This window comes from Balaenoptera ricei, chromosome 9 (genome assembly GCF_028023285.1).
Source record: "Balaenoptera ricei isolate mBalRic1 chromosome 9, mBalRic1.hap2, whole genome shotgun sequence".
In the NCBI taxonomy this organism is placed as follows: Eukaryota; Metazoa; Chordata; class Mammalia; order Artiodactyla; family Balaenopteridae; genus Balaenoptera; species Balaenoptera ricei.
Window position 1 is genome coordinate 112,484,558 of NC_082647.1, and position 23,075 is coordinate 112,507,632.

At 46.9% G+C, this 23,075-nt stretch overlaps 1 protein-coding gene across 4 annotated transcripts in view; it reads right to left on the reverse strand.

Moving 5' to 3' along the window:
* Positions 1 to 23,075, reverse strand: part of IKZF1 (IKAROS family zinc finger 1) — an 86,911-nt gene that overhangs the window by 48,853 nt on the left and 14,983 nt on the right. For all 4 annotated transcript variants that reach the window (XM_059932916.1, XM_059932915.1, XM_059932914.1 and 1 more), the window contains exon 3: positions 15,852 to 15,971. In XM_059932916.1, coding sequence (XP_059788899.1) covers positions 15,852 to 15,971 — 120 coding nt within the window. The remainder of the gene's footprint in view (positions 1 to 15,851; positions 15,972 to 23,075) is intronic.

The window sequence follows — 23,075 nt, forward strand, 5'->3', positions numbered from 1 at the left end:
CTCTCTCCCACCAGCAGGTAAACTCTTTGAGCCCCGGAATCTTACCTTTCTTAGTCGCCCCTGTGCCTAGCAGGGTGCTTGGGATGGAGCAGGTAATTAACAAGCATTTCTCTCACTAATCAATCCTCCAAGGCTGGCTCAATCCCCACCTCCAGCTTGCTCCCCTGCAATCTGGAACGCTGACACTGCTTAGAACCTGGGCTAGCCATTTAGCCACAAACCTACCAGGGACCCTTTAGGTCCCTCTGTCCATTTAATCCCTGTGGATGCCGCTTCTCACACGGCTTTGACTCCCCATGACAGCTGATCTAGCAGCTTGGGATGGATTCAGTGATAGCACTTTGAAGACAATACAGTTTTCAATACCATGTCCATGAGCAATCGGCTTTCTTTTCAATTTTCAAGACTGAAGAGGATCAAACAAACCCGTAGTCTAGGCCTATAAACATTGAAAAAGATGGCATTTCCGTGTAGGGCATGCTAATAATTTCTGGGATCCCAGGATGCTGTTAATTTGGATTATTTGTCCCGTTAAGGGTTGGGAGAAGCCCAGAGGGGGGACCCTTCCCAGACTCTGGACCGCAAAGCAAATCCTAATTATACAGCAAAACTGAAAATATTCATTTCCCTTTTACTTCCCATATATATTGATTTAAAGTTTTAGATGACATTTTATTTTCCCCTCAACTGTGTTAAGTATTGCCTCCTTCCCATTTGTGTTAACTATTTTCCTTCGATGGTTAAAATATTGTTTCCAGACTTCCAACTGAAATGATTTTCTATTTCTACAGCCAGTCTCATGAACAGACACGATAAAGAGGATTTTCACCACACACTGGATTTGGTATTTCTGAGTGTCAGGATGTTCATTACGTTCTGCTTTTTTCCCCTCGTTGTGTTACGAGCTGGAGAAGCAGCAGGAGAAGTGCTGCCTGCAGGGACCCTGACATCTAGCTGGACGCGACGCGCGGGCACTGGGCATCCGGTGCCCTCAGGGCGGGTCACATCCAAAGGCGGCGCATGTGCCTCACGGCATCTTTAGGCTGGTTTTGCATTTTCAGCACTGATGGAGTGCAGGAAGGCCAGGTGTGCTCAGGTGAATTTAGGTACACAGCTTGGAAGTTGTGAAATATATTTCCCAGGGTACAATGGATACAGAGGTGAGATGTGGATGACAGGTCTTTATGGTACCAACCAGTAAAGAGAACGGGGGAGACAGGCGCCGAAGGGCTTCATCAAGGACTCCCCGGGAGGGACAAAGAAACGAATCAGGAGTTGCAAAGGATGTGGCCTGTCCATCCCCCACGCACGAGGAGACGCACACGGCAAATACACAGCAAGGTGGTCATCCTTTCCAAGCCAGTTTTAAATACTACCTTACACAGAATGCACTTAGGGAAAATGTCTGATTCATTCAACGTACCTGCAGATGCAGGCAGTGCACACGGGGAGCTCTGCTTCCAATCCTACCACGAGCTGGACTCATCACCTACCGGGGGTGAGTTTTTAGGGTGAACTTATGTCAACCCAGAAAACAATTCTCACTACTTTACAATTCAACCTTGTTTTTGAACCAAACAATAGCATTCCCCAGACTAAGTCAACACTTTCGTGCAAAGGTCTAAGGTTCCAAATGGACTTTTAACTATTCCTAAAAGAAAAAGAAAGCCTTGCCTAAAATATTCAAAAGTACGTGCTTGGGGCTCAGCAGGGAATGACAGTGCGGAAGCTACAAAGTGAGTGTGAGCGATGGAAAAATCTGGGCCCCTGAGGACAAGTGCTGGGCATACGCTCTCAGGTGCACCAGCCTGCAGCCCAGCCCGGTTACACAGCATTCCTTCACGTGCGCTCAGCTGGGGAAGGTGTGCTCTTCAGCCCCAGAAGGCAATCCTTCCCCACCGTGGTGTTTCCTGGTACAGCCCTTTTGTACAAAGACGTAGTTCTTGTCAACAAATCGTGAACCAGGTCGTCCCTGTCTACTCCATTTAACAAGCAGCAAAAGGCAGGAGCCAGTGACCTTGAACTTGGGAGGCTGTGAGTCTTCCCGTCACTGCCGACTGTACCGCTACATTAGGTTACTTATCGCACAGGTATGCGGTACCTGAGGGCACTGGAGCAGCCTCTCCTTGAGGCCTCCTAAGATAGTTTGTTCCTGAGCTAAAGGTTTCCATTATTGGTCCTTGGACCCAAGTTAGAGAACCCTGATGAAACTGTTTCCAAGATCAATATTAAAAAAAAAAAAGGGAAGGAAACACTGGAAGGAAAGGAAAGTAGAAAGAAAGAAGGGGAGAGGGAGAAGAAAAGGAAGGAGGGGAGAGGGAGAAGAAGAGGAAGGAGGGGAGAGGGAGAAGAAAAGGAAGGAGGGGAGAGGGAGAAGAAAAGGAAGGAGGGGAGAGGGAGAAGAAGAGGAAGGAGGAGAGAGGGAGAAGAAAAGGAAGGAGGGGAGAGGGAGAAGAAAAGAAAGAAGGCGAGAGGGAGAAAAGGAAGGAAGGGAGGGAGGGAAAAAAGGAAAGAAAGAAAAGATGGAAGGAAGGAAGGAAAGAAAGAGAGAGAGAAGGAAGGAAGGAAAGAAAGACAGGAAGAAAGGAAAGAAAGAAGGAAAGAAAGAAAGAAAGGAAGAAAGAAAGAAAGGAAGAAAGTAAGGAAGGAAGGAAGAAAGGGAGAGAGAAGGAAAGAAAGAAAGAGAGAGAGAAGGAAAGAAAGACAGGAGGAAAGAAAGAAAAAAAGCCTCAGAGAGTGACAGCACAATCAAAGCCACAGTGCTGCCTCTGTGGCTCTTTGGATCTGCTGTGCTCAGGAAACCTAGCAGCCACACAAGCACACGCTGTCTCCTGAGATGCAAGAAGCGAGCCAGTAAGTAAGCATGAGGCGTCCTTGCACAGGAAGGCTGGGGTCTGGCTTGCACACAGCTCAGTCTGGCTGCGTGCCAGGGTGCCCCATGCACGGGCATCAGGACCTGGTGGCGAGATGAAACCCCAGGCTTGTTTTCTCAGGGTGCAGTACAGGCACCGGCTGCTTCCCTTTCCCACATTACAATAAAAGAAAAAAGCCTCTCCTTTACCACCTCTGCCCCATTGCTTCATCAGGTTGCAGTAGCATCTTTTAGGAAGTTATCAAGAAGCTTCATTCTCCACAGTTTTTGCAAACAAGTTCACCAATACGATGGTGCCCGGTTTTGGAGCTCAGTTCACGTGGTGCCTGTCCTAATGGCACTCATGGAAATGTGCTTTACGTCTATAAAACAGTTGCCTTGCTTCAAAACATTCAAAAGGATTTCCCACCACCCAAAATGACCATAGAGAGTGCATGAGAATAAAATGAATGGCTGAAAACTAAAACAAGAAAAAAAATAGTAGATTTCTGTATTTCATTCAGCTACTATGCTTTGGAAAACTATTTTATTTTGCATGTTTACATGTTGCTTTATTCTTATTACTTTGTACTTAATCAAATGCCTACAAAACCTATGGCTGAAACAGAGCTACGTTAAGTAAATCCAAATGATGTAAAAAATAATTGAACTGGACCTAGGTTTTCTCTGAATCAAATGTGGCCAAAACCAGAAGAACTAAAATGAAAAATTTCCAATTCCTTTGTGATGACAATTGAGAAAATGTTTTGAAGATAAAACTGATTTAAAAACTACTTTAGAGAGTGGATGATTAACTAGTTTGGGGCTTAATCTCAGCAAGAATTAATTGTAAAAGGTTTTCTACGATATAATGACACATACTTCCATAGAATCCCAGATCTGCTCCATCCCGTAGGTAGCCCCTGGACACAGGAGGCTTCTGAGCCTTGAAACACAGGCAATCCAAACTGAGATGTGCTGTAAGCGTCAAATACACACTGGGTTCCAAAGACTCAGTAGAAAAAAGGGGTAAAATGGTTATTAATGATTGTCTATACTGAGAGCACGTTTAAATAATAAAATTTGGGGCATACGGTGTTAAATAAAATGTATGTAAAAATTTGTCCCACCTGTGCCATTTTTCTTTTATAATGTGACTCCTAGAAAATTGAGAATTACCTATGTGAGTCTCCTTATATTCCATGCACAGTGCTACCCTGGAACAGGTGATTCCCAGATTTCACAAATACGTTCCAGAAATGCTGGCTGTCCTTCATCCGTGAAACCTTTCCCCAAACAAGGGCTGTTCAAGGTCACCGTGTCTCAGAAGGCTTGGAGTCCAGCTGTCTGCGAGGACCTGGCTGGAAGGACCCCACACCTACCCTGCAGAGAGTGTGCATGTGTGTGCATGCACAGGGCAGGCTGATTTTAAGGATGCCTTGTTAGGAGATACTCCATCAGTAATAAAAAAATAAAAAAGCTATTGAAATGGGAAAAACAAACAAATCAACCCTTAACTGTTAACACCTATAGCTCCGGCTTCAAGTATAAAAATCAGCAGTGAGTTCCCATATTTGTGATAACAGCACTTCTTTAAAATTGTAAGTGTTGATCATGACAAAATAATTTCTCTTCTCTTCTCTTCTCTTTTCTCTTCTCGCTTAAAACCACAGCATTGTCTACTGAACATGAATTTCGCCAAAGGCCGCTTGAACCGTAATGCTAAGATTACCTAAGCGCTCTCTATACCGGATAATAGTTAATCGTCATCGTTTAACATTACGGGGGAGGGGGACAGAGGCCATCAGAAGTGCTGGGGGGAGTACAGGCGAAGTCATATTTTTATTGTTACCGCGTTTAACTGGAGAGAGTAGAGATATTGCAACAGGAGCAAAATTCTGCCAGATTCCAAGAATAACAATAAAAATAATCACAGAGCTGCCTGCAGGGCTGTCATAAAAGTCCTTTTCTCATTTCAGCAGGATTTCACCTCTAGTGTGGCAGTCCTTCATTCTGAAAAGGAAAGTGGCCGCCTTTGCCACGCGCTCTGTCAGCACAGCGAGGCCCCGGGGTTGCAGGCCTTCCGTCCATCACACCCCGCCCTGCGGGGAAGACACCGGATGTTCAGGGCTTCACCGGAATCAGGCCCGGGTGATTTCAGTGGAAATCAACAGCCTGCAGCCACATCCCCTGCAGGGGAAGTGCTCTCCTGGCAGGCAGCCTCGCAAGACACGCCCTAGACCTGCTGAAAGATCCTTTCAGCTAAACTCACTCCTCAAAGTAGGGCACGAAGACTCTTCCGTTAATCCAGCTGCTGCCAGGGTCAGGCGCTTCGAGCGGGAATGTTGGGAAGAGCCTCTCTGGTCCTCCAATGGCGATTAGCTTTCCAATCGCTCCCCAGGCCGCTCACACATTGCTGAGCCCTTGTTGAGAAAATGTCCCAGTGAAGCCACCACCTACTTAGGGACCACCACAGAGGTCACCTCCCAGATCTGCACCCACATCTCAGGGTTGTGTTTCATCCAAGGAACTCAATACCAAAACATTTTTTGAGAAGACCAAGTTCAATCCCATGTGTTTTGAAGAACAGCGTGAAGCCAGTGCTTTCCTGGAAAAATCACTGTAATTTAGCAACATATTGATGGAATGCAGACAAGTCTCGCTTTGCATTTAAAGTTCTTCAAACCGAAATAACAGCAATAATAATAATAATACTATCTCATAAATAAGACACAGAATCCTTTCTAATCACACTCCCCCAGCAGCAAAACTAAACTGCTGAAGCAGCATTCTACTTATTAATACAGAGAATCTAGTTGCTGTGACATTTCCAGTTTGTGACATCAACAGCAAAGCGTCGCTTGGAATCAACTCGTGTTGGACAAGCTGCATTTACCCCTCACCGCCCCCGGTCTCCCCAACAGGCTGAGTCTTCCCTAACACCCCCTCCAAAAAACCCCCACCCCACACAGCCATCAGCAAGATAATTCCTGCTTTCCACTGGAGCTGTCAAGACATTACAACCATAGTTAAGCCACTGTATGCAGGTACACCAGCTCTCAAAAAAAAAAAAAAAAAAGAAAAAATTCCTAATTTGCCCATTTCTTTGGTGTAAACCCTTCCAATCACGGTAGTCCTCCGGCTACCAATAGATAACGAGAGCCTGGAAGCTTTGACTCCAGCCCGAGAACCTGAGGACAGTCTCCTAGTTGCCTGTAAGCTCCTGTCCCCCGCCAAGTCCTAACAGGCAAAGGGTTTACAATTTTGAGCTGCTCTGCGGTAACGTGTGAACTGTAGTTCCTGCTAAGACCTTGCAGGGTGCTGGGCTTATCTGGCGGCTACAGTGGGCTCGGCTTCAACCCCGCCCCACGGCTGTGGGACCAGGAAGGCGGCTTCCTGGGGCCTGGCTCAACCGAGCAAGTGTTTTCATCTCATCGAACTGGTACTGTGGAAACTTTACAGGGCAATGGTTAGGGCTCGGCTCTGCTTAGGCTTCTACTTTTGCATAAAAGGAGGGGAAGCTTTTTTTTTTTCTGGGTTATATTTACACTTCCCAAATCAGAAATGTCCTAACCAGATAGGACAGGTGGCAACTGGCAACCACAGCTCAAAAGCTTTTTTTTTTTTTTTTTCCATTTCTTTCTGAAACCCCATGTAGAAGGAAAGTTAACGAAATGTCGGTTGGTTGTTTTATCCCCAGAGCTAAGTATGCTTTCAACACAGATGGAACAAAGCAGAGAATAAAATGGGGACCAAAACCCTAGAACAGAACACACTGTTTATCTCTCTACTCTGATAGGTAAGAATCTATCTTTATTTCCCTCAGGAAACCAACTAGGTACAGTGTGATCCTGAATTTAGGTTGTCAGAAGAAGATGGACAGAAGCCGATCACCGGTTTCTCTTTGTAAAAATAACCAGCGTTTCCGAGTTCACACACTCCTTTGGAGACATGAAATGAAACTACTGTATATTAATGCATACATGTGGAATCTAGAAAAATGGTACAGATGAACCAGTTCGCAACGCAGACATAAAAGACACAGATGTAGAAAACAAACGTATGGACACCAAGGAGGGAAAGCAGGGGCGGGGGCGGGGTGGTGGTAGTGGGATGAACTGGGAGATTGGGATTGCCATATATACACTAATATGTATAAAATAGAGAACTAATAAGAACTTGCTGTATAAAAAATAAATAAATAAAATAAAACAAATAAACAAACAAAAAAAGAAAACTGGAAGCGTGGTTGGAAATGCCAGGCTCAGGGTATTCCAACCTCTCCGGGCCCCGTTTTTCTACAGATTATTCCCTTTTTAAAAAAGTCATAATTCCGGTTCTGGGACACTACTGACTGTAGTAAAAAATCTTAAACAGTCAACAAAACGCCTTTCTGCAGTGTGAAGCTCTCGTGAGTGGACACACGGAACCACGTGAGGATAACGGTGATCTGGTTAGATGGTTCTCAGCTGGGAAACGTGGTGACCCCTGGGCATCACGATGAGCGGGCTGAGGTGGGACACAGGTGGCTAAACAGCCCCTGGTGGGGAGGGACAGTCAGCCCAGGAAGGCCTCTCTGGCCCAAATACCGATGGCGCCCGTTGAGAAAAGGGGCCTAAAAAATCCACGTGATGAACCTTAAATTCGGGTGCAGCCTTAAATTCCTCCCCCTCAACTGAAAAGCTCTCTCTGCTGTCCTGCCAGCTCTCTGCCTGAGAAAGCCGGGCCACCATCCCGTGCATTCGGTGCCCGCATCCTGGGCGCCCACCGGATGCTGGGATGCAGTGAGCAAAGCCCAGGGGCGCGCTCTCCCTGCAAGTGGGGACAGGTGAACAGCGAGAGGTTGGCACTGCCACTTTAGGTCAGGGACGGCCCCTCTGACGTGGCATTTCCGAATGCAGACTGAACGCAGGAGGGGAGAGGGTCACAGGGGCCTGGTGGGGGGCAGCACAAGGCAGAGACCCTGGCCCAGCCCCTGGATGGCTGGTCCTGCCTGCGCTGGGGCTCCACTGGGCTGTCATATGTTAGTCCTTTCTCTCCAGTCACTCCCTCCTCTCTGCCTTCTAACAGGTTTAACTGTCCTCCTCTGACACAGGCCACCCTGTGCACCCTCCCCCTCAGCCTGCTCCCGGCTCCCCCCTGCCTCCCTACTGTCTGCCGGCTGCCTGAGCTCCGCGGCCCCTCCTGCTCCCCTGCATTTCGATCTGGGCCTCCACCCCTGCCGAGCCCTCTGGGAAGCTACCACCCATCTCCCGAAGGCCCCTCCCCAGCCCCTCCGTCCACCCTTTCATGCTTCGCATCTTCCCTAAAATCTCTACCCCGGTAACTTCTACACCATGTTTCTTTCCAGAAAATTGTACCCGAATCAAGCAACTCGTTCTCTGCTTCCTCCCTTGCTTTCTCTTCCAGACAATCACACACATGTATTCCCAAGGCCCTGGCGCTCAGCCTCCCTCCTGGCATAGCCGGACCAGCTCTGTCCACCCCTCCCGTGTCCTGCCTTCCAGACAGTTCCTTGGCTACAAACTGTCAACGGACTTCCAGTCAACGCCAACTCTGTGTCCATCTCCCGTTCTGTTAAGAGAACTGCTGCAGTCCCTTCGCTTGCGTGCCCACGCCACGTGGTCACACACGCTGCTGGGAATCACCTCCCCACCCGGCCCCTCCCGGCTCAGGCACAGGACATCTCTCCCTGTTTGCTGTCACCAGATGATCTTGCCAGCACTCAGGTCTGGAGGAAACACTTTGCAGGGTCCCCTCCAAACCCCACCGCTCGCTCCCAGAGCTGGCCTCGGGGGCCCTTGCTGTGACTTTGCCCACCCCCTTCTGCTCCTCCCACCCACCACCCGTTTCCTAAGGTCAAACATGACTCACCTTCTCGCCTCTGTGAGAACTTCAGCTCCCTGAGTCTCCCCATCGCCCCACTCCCCAGCCCAGCAGGGAACAAGCCCTTCTGTCCACTTTCTTTAGAGAAAACTTGATGTCCCTGTGAGCGCTCTGCCATGCCTTACGGCGCTGGGCTATTAGTCTGCAAGCTGTCACTGCTAAGGTCTGCAAGGCAGCGGCTGCATCAGTCAGCCAGGGAGAAGGGCTCAGTCAATATTACTGTTATTGAATGGAAGGTCCTCATGTCCTAAGAGTCACAGAAACACACGTTCAAACAAAGCACAAAGCCAACCTAAACGGTGCGGTCCCAAATCCTAAAGTGAACCCCCAGTGGGGAGGTGACAGGAGGGGCGGGGCCCAGAGCAGCCTGGACTCCAGCAGGGGCCCTGCTGTCGGTCGCACACACCTTGACAGCTTCCAACCGTGTGGTCGCTGACCTCCGAGTACAAGCAGGACACACTGGCCCTCAGATGACCTGACAGCTCAGCGCCACGAGCCCCTCGTCCCCACGCACCTCCTCCCGGTGGGCCGGCCCTCACCACAGCGGGGTTGGTGGGGGGACCTTCACGAGCCCTCCACCCTCCGGCCAGGCCTTTCCTCGTATCCCGCTCTCTCCAGCCGCTGGGAAGGACCCGGAGTTTGCTGAGACCCTCGGGCCTTGCCACACCGATCACGTGCTGCTTCCTGTGTGCCTCCTTTCTTGGGAATTTTCGGCGTCTTGTGAGGTCACCGCCTTGGTGCTTCTCCTCGAAGTCACCTGCCAGGAGGTGACCTGAGCACGTGCTCATCTGGTGTCCAGATCCCGCAGAGATCTCACAGCGAGCATACCTGACGGATGATGATGACCCCCACGGCTGCCGCTGCACGGATGCCGCTACCTCACGGCCCCGCCGCCCCCCTGGCGCTCGCCCTAGGTTACAGCGATGGGCAAGGTGATGCCCTCACCCCGCAGGGAGGTGACCTGCCAGGGCCAGCAGGACGGAATCCCTGCAGCAGGGTCCCAGGAGCAGAGATGCTCCTCCAGGCGACCCACTGTGGTGTCTTGTTGACTACCACTCAGGACACACACACACACACACACACCCCACAGACACTGCACACACTACACACAGAAGCCTCTGCTGCCTGGTCCCACCTTATATACCAAAACCCAGTACAGGATGGTACCCCATGCAGCACACAATCACTTATTTTAATTTCGTGTACCAACGTGTCATGATGTTCCACAAAGATCACGACTTCCAAGTGTTTTGCACTGACCCACAAAACAGAGGTCAGAAAAAACTTAACATTTACTTTTAAATGGGAAGCAATGAACCTGCTACGTAATAGTCCCTCTTCAAAACTTGAAAGACTTAGTAGGCAAAATATATATACATTTTTTTGATGCTGTGTCTCACATTTTGGGAAATTCAGGAAAATGAGAATCTTTCCAACTGGCCTCCTCTTGGTTTGGTGATGTATGGTCACCTCTGTGGTCTTCACCAGGCACCCAGGGCAGAGACAGCAAATCGGAAGATGAAGAGGACAGAATCTTTAAGAGGTGCTCCATCAAAAGCACTGCACAGTGCGTCAACTACGAAAAGGAGTAAGGAACTAAATAAAACAGAGACGTGAACACGAATCTAAATGACATGCTTTGAGCTGCTCCTCAGAAGAAAACTGGAAACCAAGATACCCGAGCCCTGGATGGAGTTCAGCCCTGGACGGTTTTCTCTGTGCGACTGCTTCACAGCGCACATCCCATCCCGACAAGCTCGAGCCCAGCTGCAGCTAATGCTCAGATGCTGTGAGATAATAGTTCTCCCGAGCTCAAATGGGGTTTCTCGGTTCAGAGGAGATGCATGGCACAGATAAAAACGACTTCCTCTAACTGCTGATTAGATAAGCGGGCGCAGCATCCGTACTCAAACGCCAGCGCCCCAGCTCCAATTAGACCAAAGCCCACTGTTTTCCACTGTGAAAAACGCTCTCCAGCATCTCCCATCCACCCAGGCTGTGGAGAGGTGTTACAGCCCTCACCCACCGTCCTGCCACCGTCTTGGTGCCCTGCCTAGAGCTTTAAAACAAAAGTGAGATCTGGTACCAGAATCACCAGTGAAAAATATATGAATCCTCTTACGATTCACACTCCAGGTCTGGAACTCATGATGGAATAAAGCAATGTTTATTTCAAGTGAATGGACCAAAAAAGAGAATTTATGTGTAGACACAATCATTTTCCTGGATTCCAGGGGGAAGAATGCCAGACTTTTTTTCTACTTTTTTTTTTCCTACTTTTTTTTTTCTTTCCATTTTTGCCAGGGTGAATCAAACCCTGGTCAAAGTCTTCCAAGGGAAGGACCCAAGGTCCCAAGCTGATGCAAGAATTCAGCTTCAAGAATGCTCCAAACACCACTCTGGGGGGGTGTGACCTGCAGAAATTAGGTCCTACAATAAACCACCCAGGAAACAATGGCTGTCGCCGCCCTACTCTGGGCGTAGGTCCTGTTAAGTGAGCAAGGGAAGAACATTCTAGAATGTGGCAGGGTACGCACAAACACACGTCATCGCCCCGTATTCAAAGGCACCCAACCTCACACCTCCCTCTGCATTCGAGTGACTACTACACAAGGTCATCCTGATTGTCTGTCCACGGAGCCGAGCCGTTTGGAAAGCCTCCTTCAACCTCAAACCAGCCTCGAGTCTTTGGCCGTCGGCTAATTCAACCACCCCCTGGGCAATACTGGGCTTCTGCCCCTGGGTCTTCCCTTTGATTCTACTCTAAATCCTAACCTTGCCAGGCATCTCTCTTAGGGTACCATCTGGTTTTCTGGCCTCAAATCTCTCTTCTCCACCTCTGGCCTCTCCCTGTCTCCTCTGCTCCAGCCCAGCAAGCCTCCTTCCCTGCCAGCCATCTACACTCAAAGGGGAAGGGGCTTCCGACTTTATTCACAGTCTCTCTTGGGGCTGGAACCAGCCAGCCTGGTATTCTCACTCTTCCTCTCCAGGCCTGTGCACTTACTGATAGCATTTGGGAGCTGGAGGACCCCTGCCCAATTTTAGGACGGAAACCCACACAAGCAAAGGGAGAGCAAGGCAGTAATGGGTAAAAATCCACGCCCGAAGGAAGAAAGCAACGTATGGGTTATTGAATAAAGGAGGAAAAGAACTAAGCTTTTCGATCCTTTACTCACAATGCTTATCTGTCCTGTTAGACGCCTGTCCTGACATCATTTCTGCACGAGACACTTTTAATCACCCCTGGTCAACAGCTGTCAGAAGAACTCTCGACCCATTTTCCACTTCTCTAGGGCACCAGCCATGAGTGATTGAGTAAATTTGGGGGTTGCCTTAGGAGGTCACTGAGTGCATCCTCCGTTTTACCAGTTTCATACACAACCACTTCAGAGAGGCGAGATTTCTCTCATTTTTAAAGAGACCACTTCAGAAGAACGAGCTAGCATCTCATTAAGTAGACTGTCCTGATGACTAAATCCCTCATGGCCAGGAAGTTCTCTCCTGTGTCTATCTTACATTCTTCATGCTGCACTTCAGACCCTTGCTTCCTCTTATTCAGACCCAGAAGAAAATGGAGCCAGATGAGAGCAACAGCCTTGGCCTGGCCTTATTCCTCTGACCACCTTTCCACACAGTCCTACAGGACTTCCCTCAAGACTGGGGGAAGGCTTGCGGTGCAAAATCATTACTTTTCTCATGCTGGGAATGACCTGCCACCAGTGAGATGCTACCTCCCCGTCTTAGGGAGCTGGTTTCTACCTTTCCCAACAACTTGTTCATTACTCAGGTCTGTTCTCCTGGTTGGGATTAGATTTGTCTAAAACTGGTAACGACGGCTCAGAGCTTTTCAAAAGCATCCCTTGGCTCTTTCTAAAACAGACACCCAGTGATCTATTATCACCTAAGACTTTCCCATCTTTTCCCATCTTTTGGCCTCTCGCCATTTCTCCTTGACATTTCCACCGGAGGAGCCAGCACCCTTGACTGGACCTTGGGTCTGGGGGTAGCTAGCACCTCAGTCTCTCTCTTGGTCTTGCCCTCTCCTAACTGATCCCTCCCCCGTCTTCTTGGCTGTGTTTTCAGTTTGCTTGTTCTCTGGATCACATTTTTTTAATTAATAAATTCCCCTTCTATTCCTGGGGTTGCAAATCTTATCCATTCTCTTTCCCTTCTCTCAGGGGAAGCTACAACAGGCTCCTTTACTCTGCCCATATAAACCTTTAAAAGATCTTTTTCTGCCTTTTACTGTCTGCTTTACTTTTTGACTTTGTTATTCTGTCTTCAGCAAAGCGTGTTTGCATGTTTTCAGTTAACCCTGGAGACCATTCTGTGAGCTGAGTTCTGATGCTGCCGCCAGTTTGAAATGAGGGCACCAAGGCTCAGAGGTCTGCCTGGGAGGGGTCCAGGCTCCACCCTTCCCCTCCCAGGTGCAGCTTCTCCTGGGCCAGCCTCCACCCTCCCCACCATCCTCCCCACCCTTTACAGCCCCGGTGCCTTCTCCCTGGCGCTTGCTTCCTTTTTGTGCTGTGCTGCTCCTGCTTCTGTGAAGGGAGGGCCCCCCCCCGAGCAGGGAGGGGCCCCCAAGCAGGGAGGGGCTCCTGCTTCCTGTTGTCTGTCCCCTGACCCTCCTTCCTTTGCTTTCTTCCCAGGGAGCTGACGCAACATGCCTTTGAGTGCCTTTCCTTCTCCTTCCAGCTTCAAATTCCCCATCTTTTAAAGTGGTCTCCTAATACTACTGACATACTTCATTTGTTCAGTGCTACCTAGGATGCATTACTTTAATAAACAACCTACCACCGCCTACTCAAGCCAGCTGATTTCCTTCAAAAACCATAAAGGATGGTTTCTAAAGCTCAGTGGCCGAGCATGAACAGTAGTCGATTTCCTTGATGCTTCTCTCTACTCCTTGGTCTTCTGGGATTCTCTCCCACTCACCTGTCTCCTTAAACCTGCCCGCTGTCTGCTCCTGTAGTCTGGGCTTCTGTCCTTTCTAGCTTCCTGGCAGTGAACCATCACTCCTCTGTCCCTGGCCCCCACTTCCAACCACTTTCCCTGCCTGTCCACACGGCAGCCGCTATTTACAAACCAAGGAAAGAGGATTCTCGGGTGTTTGAAGTTTTACAACTCTGAAATTCAGTTTTTAGGAACCTTATGCTGAAAGGAGAAGTGGGTGAGCATCGTGTCGCATGGCGAGGAAGCACAGGGAAGAGCCTGTGGGAGATCACACCCCCAGCTGTACCAGCCACACCTGCACGGGCTCTGTCAGGACCCAGCCCGAATCTCACCACCAGAACGCAGTCTTGGAACCAGGGCCTTGATGACCTCTGACCAAGGCAGATCACCCACGACCTGAAGTTCTTAAGGGGTGGTATATTTAGAACGCGAAGGCATTTATAACGAAGGCTTGTTTACCTACACCGAGCGGACTCTTCTTCACTCTCCAGGAACCAGCCCGACTTTCAGTTCTCTACAGGTTGCCCAAGGTGCCTATGGCTGTCAGCCTGCACAGCAGCTGCAGGGATTTCAGTGCGCAGGGGTGGGTGGGGGGGCTCCCCAGATTCTCCACAATGACCCCGGAGTCCTAACTCTGATGTCTGGGTTCTCGGTTCATTTAAATGGCTAGTGGGTACGTATCCACATAATTTCTTCTGGCTTTTGCTCCCTGAGCCTTTGCAAATTTTTATCATGTATACACACCCTCATTGTCCTAATGTTTTTATTTAAATTTGATCTTTTAATGTATGTAAATGTGTCTTGAAAGGAAACTTTGCAGCAGTACAGGGTGTATGACAAACCAGTACCTCTGGTAATAAACAGAAGACAATCTTAAACATAAATGCATCAATTACAACAAAGCATGCCCTTTTGTGTCTCAGCTTTGGGAAACCCTGAAAGGATGTGTGTGGAACAAAGGGCAAGATCCACAAACCTTCTTCTCTCCCACTACTCGCCCACATATACATTTTCTAACAGGGAAAAGGAATTCAGAAATGTACTTGTTTTCTTGGTTCATCTACATCAAAGGGCTTTAGCCACTATCTTTGTCTGTTTGTACAGCTAATTGTATAGCTAAATTGAAACAGAAGAACCATAATACCCAGAGTCTATTTGGTTTCCAAGACACATGAAGACATACAAACTATGTTTTTTAGTTATCACATTAGGATGTCCTACAGGAGAATAACTGGCGATTTTCAGAACCCCGCGAACTTTACACATGTGCCCTCCTTGGCTGTGGCTCTTATGAGCTGACCCACATGAGATCTACCTGTCCTACCTTATTTCCACCTGTGTACCCTTCCTGATACTCTTTTGTGCAGATGAGTGGCTCTCAACATCACAGTTTTTTCTTTATAAAAAGAAAAAAGATAGGTATTCCAAGGAACTGTTGACTCTTTAGCTGATGAGAATAGGGTATAATGGAGTGAAAACCAGTCTTTGAGTCAGAAATTGAGTCTCCTTCTGACTCTGCTATGTGACCTTGGCTAATTCACTGAATTTCTCTGGGCCTCCGTTTTCTTAAAGAGGGTGGATTAAGATTTCTCACCATGAACTGTAGCCTGGGTAGGTTAACCAGGGGAGAGATTGCAGATACTTCCATATACATTCTTTTATGGAGAAGGCATGTAAATGTCTGCTAGTCAAGATTATCTAGATTTATTTTTAACATTAAAAATTTTCTATTTGTCAAATTTTCTACTTTCAGTTAAATTGGACATTCAAGAAATAAGGATAACTTAAAATGGCCAGATTTGGCTCCTTCTAAACCAAAGCTATGAAAATGAACAGCCCTATTGCCATTACACATAAAATGGATAATTTTCCCTATCTACAATCCATAAAATTGGATATTGCTGCAGTGCGCTGAGGACAGAAGGCCAGTGACATGACTGCTTTGGGGGAAGCTCCTCAGCTTGGCCACATTGCTCCCCACATAGGGCTCAACGCCACACTGAGCTGGGTCTCCCGTCCTTCATACAATAGGGCCCCATCCTGCATCTTGTGTTTCCTTGACATGGGGGTTGAGGGGAAACCACAGGTGAAATGACTATAAAGAGACAAAGGTTCAGGAGGACTAGAGCACGTGACAGTCTGTGGACAGGAGGCCACTTACCCAGTCCTCTGTCACCCTTGGAGCTCTGCTGGCCTCCAGACGTGGTGGAAAGGTCTTCAGGGACAGGCATGGGTTCGTCACCATCGTCGGGGGTGTCACTCACCGGGGGGCTTTCCTTCCCTGAAGAGACAATTAGGAGCTTGAGCTTCTGGGGACATGGTCACCCCGGGGGTGGTGGTCACTGCGATGGGCCAGCAGGGACAGCCTGGGCCTCACCGTGGCTTGGCTTCATTCGAGTTACTGGATTGAGTTCACGTTTCTCTCTGGGGATTAGAACCTGCTTTCCTTTCTATAAAATAATATCATTGCCACACCCAAAACTGAGAGGACACAGATGTGAAAAATACATGTCACCTAGAGATCACCACTATTAAAACTGTGGTGTGTGTGCGTGTGTGTACACATACATGGATACTTATATATTATGCATAAGGTGTGGTGACATATTTTCTTGATCAAAATAAACTGTACTTTTTAGACATTCTCATAACCAGTGGCCCTACTTCCATAACTTTGTGGTGTCTGTGTAATACTTCATTGCATGGGCACACTAGGATTTATTTAAATCCTTTTTCTACTTTTGAACTTAGATTGTGTTCAATCTTTTTTTTTTTTTTTTTTATGAAACAACATTGTGGTAAACCTCCAAACAGACAGCTTCTGCCCACGTTTTTAAGAACCACCATAGTATAAACCCCGGGAGTTTTATGCCTGGGTCAAAAGGCATTTTTAAGCCTCTTCACGTGTTAGGGCCAAATTTTCCCCTGTAAGTTTGTTCCACTTTACCCTCCGACAAGCCTGCTCACCACACCCTCATATTATTTCGTTTTTAAGGTCACCAGATTGAGCATCTTGCTCAGAGCTACACATTCTGGGTCTGTTCACTCTCTTTTCAAGAGCCAGGGGGTAGGTATTTTGCCGGCCTCCCGATTTGATTAACTTGATGGGGCCGGGAAGCCTGGAAGGAGGATGAACAGGGAATCAACACGACTCTGCCCCACCTGCACAGAGAGTCTGCCACCAGGAATTTTTATCCTCAAACTATGAAAACAAAACAGAATCCACACAACTCCAGAAGTTGCTTCACAAAGTAGGATTTACCAAATGAGACAGGGTTTTACAGGATGCCCAAATCTATTTTTGACGATATTATAATGTTTCATTGGAAGCTCTAGAAATGGGGAGATCATTCCCACTCCCAGGAACTCAATACTGGGAAGCCTAGATGTGTAGAAAATGCTCCTTCTCCTTTGAAATGGAAACCCCTGTACCTTCTAACATAGATGTTACCTAAAATTGAGTTAGGAGACAATAGACCCAGGCAAGGAAAGAGCTGGTGAGGCCCCCAGTGGATGCAGAATAGCCCATGAGCACTGCTGTGGAAGACAAGGAGGGATGAGGAGCCTCAAGGAAGGTTCGTGGAAAAGGGATGGGCTGGGATTGCGGGTTGCGGGCTGGGCTGGCAACCTGGCGTCCCAGACAAAGGATATTCCTGCACAGAAGCCCAGACCTGCAGGAGAGTGCACAGGTGATGATGAGGGCGAGCCTGGAAGACGGGGCGAGGCAGAGTGTGAAACTGTCCTGTCTGTTTGAATAAACCACCTGCAAAAGCGACACAACCCTTCAGGGGATGGGCAGGACCAGTGCAAGCATCTCCAGCATAGGAGACGACCCTTCCGGGAATAATTTAAAACAGAAGCTGCAAGGCACCAAGGCGATGCTTTGGGGAACAGTATCGCATTCTCTAGCAAACAGACATCACAGTTTAATATTCCAGCTTAGCTGTAATTATCTCAATTGGCATATTTTCAGTAAAGAGCATTATTGGGTATATTTGGATAGCCAGTACAAGATGGATAGTTAAAGGTGGGGCAGGATGATAAGAATTTCCCAAGGAAAAGCCAAAGGCCAGAGAGAAATTGATTGAAGTGCTCGTGTTACACTAAATGTGCATTACATCAGTAATATTTTCATCGCCCTAAAAGGAAGACTTTAAAAGTAGCAACAGCTAAAGACGCAGTGTTACTACTGTTCACCTACTTCATAAATGGGCCAAAGCTCTGAACAGGAGCCCGCAGGAAGCATATGACCAACTGACAACTCTTTTTTCCTTCTGATTTCCTAGAGTTATGGTCTTCAAACCTCGAGGACTTCAGGGAGGTGGTCAGAGGACTCTTTTTCAATTTTTTTTTTGGTAAGAATAATATTTTTCTTTTAATTATTGAAGTAAAGTTGATTTACAATATTGTGTTAGTTTCAGGTATACAGCAAAGTGATTCAGTTATACATATACACACACACACATATTCTTTTACAGATTCTTTTCCATTATAGGTTATTAGAAGGTATTGAATATAGTTCCCTGTGCTATATAGTAGGACCCTGTTGTTCGTCTATTTTATGTATAGTAGTGTGTATCTGTTAATTCCAAACTTCTAATTTATCTCTCCCCCCATTTCCCCTTTGATAACCATAAGTTTGTTTTCTACGTCTGTGAGTTTGTTTCTGTTTCATAGGTATGTTGATTTGCGTCATATTTTAGATTTCGCATATAAGCGATATCATATGATATTCGTCTTTCTCTGTCTGACTTACTTCATTTCGGGTGAAAATCTCTAGTTCTTACACAGAACTTCAATACACGAAACCTGTCTTCTGCGTAAAGTGGGGACACTGCAGGGTAGGGAGGCTGAAGGACCAGAGGCCCAGGCCACTTGCTTCTGCGAGGACCCCCAAGGAGCCTCCACAGAACTGACCATGGGAACCCTGGCCCAACAAACTGACCGGATCCTTAAAGGTGCAGAGTGTGGGGTGTGCACGTTTGCACACGTTTCTGATTAACCAGCTGTCATGGTTACGGGCTGGGAGCAGGACACTGAGAAACTAGACTGTATTCATGTTTTGTTTTGTTTTTTATTCTGAGCTTCCTTAACATTGGAGAACTCTGGGATCAATTTAGATACCCGGGCACGAGGAAACCAAGGGAGCATCATAAAGAATCGGGATTTATCCAGTGAAGGGATGTGGTCTCTCTCCTCCATTCATGTGAAAAACGCATCCACATAATCTTTTTTCAAATTTAGCTGATTCGTTTCTTGGGAACAAGACCAACTAGAACTTGGTGAGATCCTAGGCGTGCTTCCGTCTGGCTGGGCTCCTGTGCTGAGCTACAGCCCAGCCGTCCTGCAGCATCTCAGCACTTTCATTGTTTCCTACACGGGGGAGAAAAAGGAATAATGGAAACAGTAGGGACCATGATTCTAAATACCCTGGGTCGGGTCGATCAATAGGAGCTCCCCATGCAGAAGAAGTGAGAATAAAACATCAGTCTCGGCGTGTGCAGGGGCATCTGGTAAAAAGTCAGTACTGGAAGAGAGCGAGGTGAGACAGCCGCGTGCCTGTCACGAGCCCTGCTGGAATTCAGCCTCACCTCGCCTGCACTCTGTGATGGTTTTTAAGAGCTCATCTGATTTGCCTAAAAGCCCCCAAGTTTGAGCAGCGGCTACTGAGGCATTAATCACTGGCTTGAGCCTTGGTACTCAGCGACCCTGGGGTCCTTTCCCTGCTGGAGATTTCCACGATGAACCTCCACCACTTCATCAAAACCTCCATGGGGAGCAAACATATTTTTATGCGTTGATTTTAAACCAATTTACCGAGTTAACCACTTAAAATACAACACCAGGTATAAAATACAACACCATGATAAAAGATAAGAAAATGAAGTTATTAAATCAAGTCAACACATAGCAGATAGTAACACACTGTGACCAGAAGTTAGTTGACACGGGGTACAGCTCAGATGTGACCAATTATAAGACAGATTCCATAATAAGTCACCTCTTTAAGACTCTTTCCTCAAGAGTAAAATGAGGCTGAAAAACATGATTTTGGCTTAGCTCACAAGGTTGCTGTGAGGATAAAACGATAAAGTGTATGGATGCTAATATGCTAATTAAGCTTATGGTATTATTTTGTAAATGTAACATCCTATAGAAAGAGGTATGCACAGCACCAAGTGCCCATATGTCCCCCAAGTGCATGTACAATGTCACACAGACACGCACAACTGTAGACAGTGAGAAATCAAGTATTGAAATGGAAGAATTTAGGAGGTGAGAGGTCATTTTACTTATTTAGAAAAATGAAAGAAACTTCTTACTAATTTCTATGTAAGTTACCTACTACCCATGTTTCAAATAAAGCTTTACCTATGAGAAGCATTTTGGGCAAATTAGATGAGAAAATTGTATAATTAGCTTATCAACAGCAAGCAAATATTCCTCAAGTAGATTATAATTCACCCAACAAAGTTCTGTGATTCCCTTTCTCCCTAGTGGATGAGTTTTTACTATGCACAATTACCCAGGAGAACATAATTCCTGGGGGTAAATAAAAACTCAGAAAATAGACTCTACAGAATAGTGGGGAAGCTCCTGTTCAGCGCTATGTCTGGCTCCCGTAGGACTTCTGATCGGTTATTGAAACTGTGAGTCTCAGCTCCCTGTGAATTGAAGATGGTCCCTGTATCTTCTTCACGGGGGTCTTGTAAAGTTGAAAGGAGAAAAATGCTGAGGGCGGTGTTTGGTAAATCTCAAGCACTCAATCAATGTGATTTACTCTGATTAACATTTGCACTGACACTTCAACATAGATGAGCCTCATTCCCCAGGCAGGCGATGGATGTCTACAGAGCACAGTTCTTGTTTCCTTGTTCCAACGAACATTACAAACAACCACTAAGAAAACATCCCATAGGGCCCCGGGAACCTGAGCATCCTCTAAGCTCAACTGGCTCCAGTCCCCCATTTTGCAGAGGACACACAGTGGTCCAGGAGGCATGGAGAACAGTGTCAGGTCTCAGAGCTGGAGGTACAGATGAGGTGCTGATACAGGCCTCACAATTCCCGTCCTCCCACAGGCTGCCTCTTCCCTCAGAACCCAAAGCAAACCATAAGCCACATGCATAACCAATAATTTGGAAAGTGTGCCAAAGAAAAAAGAGACAGAGAAAGGAATAGAAAACTTACCCAAAGAATGAAGGAGATGTGCCCTAAAGGAAAGGATGGCTTTGCTTTAGACACACTCTCCTTCAAGCCTATTCAACAGCATTTCCCGACTCTGGCGGATGCAAGTGGGTAAATATTTATTGAGTGTCTACTATATGCAAGACCCTGTAAACCAGGGCTTAGTCCACGTTTAGGATAAATCCCAGGGAAGAAAGAAACAGGTAGTTTGAAAAAAAAGTTGGGTATTAAGTACTTCTCTATTTTTCAAGGGAGCAGTGCATATAGATTAGGTGGACTCCTATGAAATTGCTGATGTGGGAACTTTTTTTACCTATGATAGTGGCAATTTCATAGGGTTCAACTTAGAAAAAAATCAGTTTTTCTTTTTTGGGAGCAGCATATAACAAGGAATAATTTTGTGGGAAAAGGGGATGATTCAGAACATATTCCTCATATAAATCAAGAATTCAACTTCTGTTTGGCTAAATGTACATCCTTATTCTACAACTAACTGCCACCTTCCTCCATTTTAGAAATCAAAAAGGAAAAGTGATCATTATAAGGATTGTATTGGAGAAGCAGCAACAAGTAGAGAAAGTATGCTTCAAATCTTTAGTAAAAATGGCACAATTTGGGCTTCCCTGGTGGCGCAGTGCTTAAGAATCCGCCTGCCAACGCAGGGGACACGGGTTCGAGTCCTGGTTCGGGAAGACCCCACATGCCGCAGAGCAACTAAGCCCGTGCGCCACAACTACTGAGCCTGTGCTCTAGAGCCTGTGCTCCGCAACAAGAGAAGCCACCACAACAAGAGAAGCCACTGCAATGAGAAGCCCACGCACCACAATGAAGAGTAGCCCCCGCTCGCCGCAACTAGAGAAAGCCCGTGTGCAGCAATGAGGACCCAACGCAGCCAAAAAAAAAACATGAATAAATGAAATAAATAAATTTTAAAAAAGGGCACAACTCTTTAAATGCTCTAATCTCTGTTTAGAATGCTCCAAGCTTAACACAATCCAAAGGACTATTTGTGTAAAGTGCTAGAAGTAGCATTTCCTTTGCTAGGAGTATACAAAACTAAATTTCAGACCAAATCTTGAATCTTTTTTAAACCAAAGAAGAGTTGGCTTTTTCAGGCCAACTTCATTCTCCACCCCCTGCCAACCTTCTCTTTAGCCACTTCCAAACAAATTGAGTGTTTAGCATGATGTTAAGGGCAAGAAAAATAGGAGAAGAAAATGAGGGTTTTGTTATGTTTGTTACCAATAGAGGGGATCAGAATATTGACTGGCCATTCTCCTACAAAACTTTCTAGAGATGCCAGCCCAGGCTCGGGTTTTCGGCTTTGCCTTTGGGACAGCAGAGTCTGCATGGATCCAAGGGGTCTCCTCCTCAATGCATCATGTAAGATGCCAATCTGGAAGCCCCGCAAGAAGAAGGTGACAAGGGAACACAGAGGATCAGAAACCACGAAGAGGTCTCTTTGCACCTTTGGGATGTTGAACATCCCGTGTTTCTGACCCTCTCATCACCTCTAGCCATGGTCTGCAATTCCAGGGAATGGGACTCACCTCTCCTTCAGCTCAGACTGCATCTACCAGCAGCTATCAGATCCCGGCCAAGCCAAAGGAGAGGCTCCAAAGAGCAAAAATTGTTGTTTTTTTAAATAGTTTTATTGTTGTTGCTGTTCCACTTACATTTAAGAAACAAAATATGTGTTTAAGGGAAATAAATCCAAATAATGCTGAAAGGCAGAAGATGAAAAACCAAAGTCTCCGTCCCCTTCTGCTCTAACCCATTCCTTCCTTCCATCCTCAGTCTTCCAAGAGGAAGTGCACGTTTAATAAGTATCACTCCAGAATTTTCCTAAACGTATATACAGGCATGTGGAAAGTGTGTGTGTGTGTGTATGTGTGTGTGTGATATGTTTTCATTTCAAAGGATGGGATCATACTCTGCATATCATCCTGAAACACGCTTTTCGCACCTTCACATGCATCTTGGATGTCTTTCCACATGACTGTGTTCAGATGACCCTCACTGTTCAGAGCTGAACAGACAAGGGCATGGAGGGACCAAAGTTTTCCACTGTCAGCACCAACGCTGCAGCAAGCAACGGCAGAAACGCCCCGTGCCTGTGTGCGAGCAAGTCTCCTGGGCTGATTCCTCCAACACAACTTTCGTTTCTACAGATAAGGCCAAACGTGTTGACCAGTGT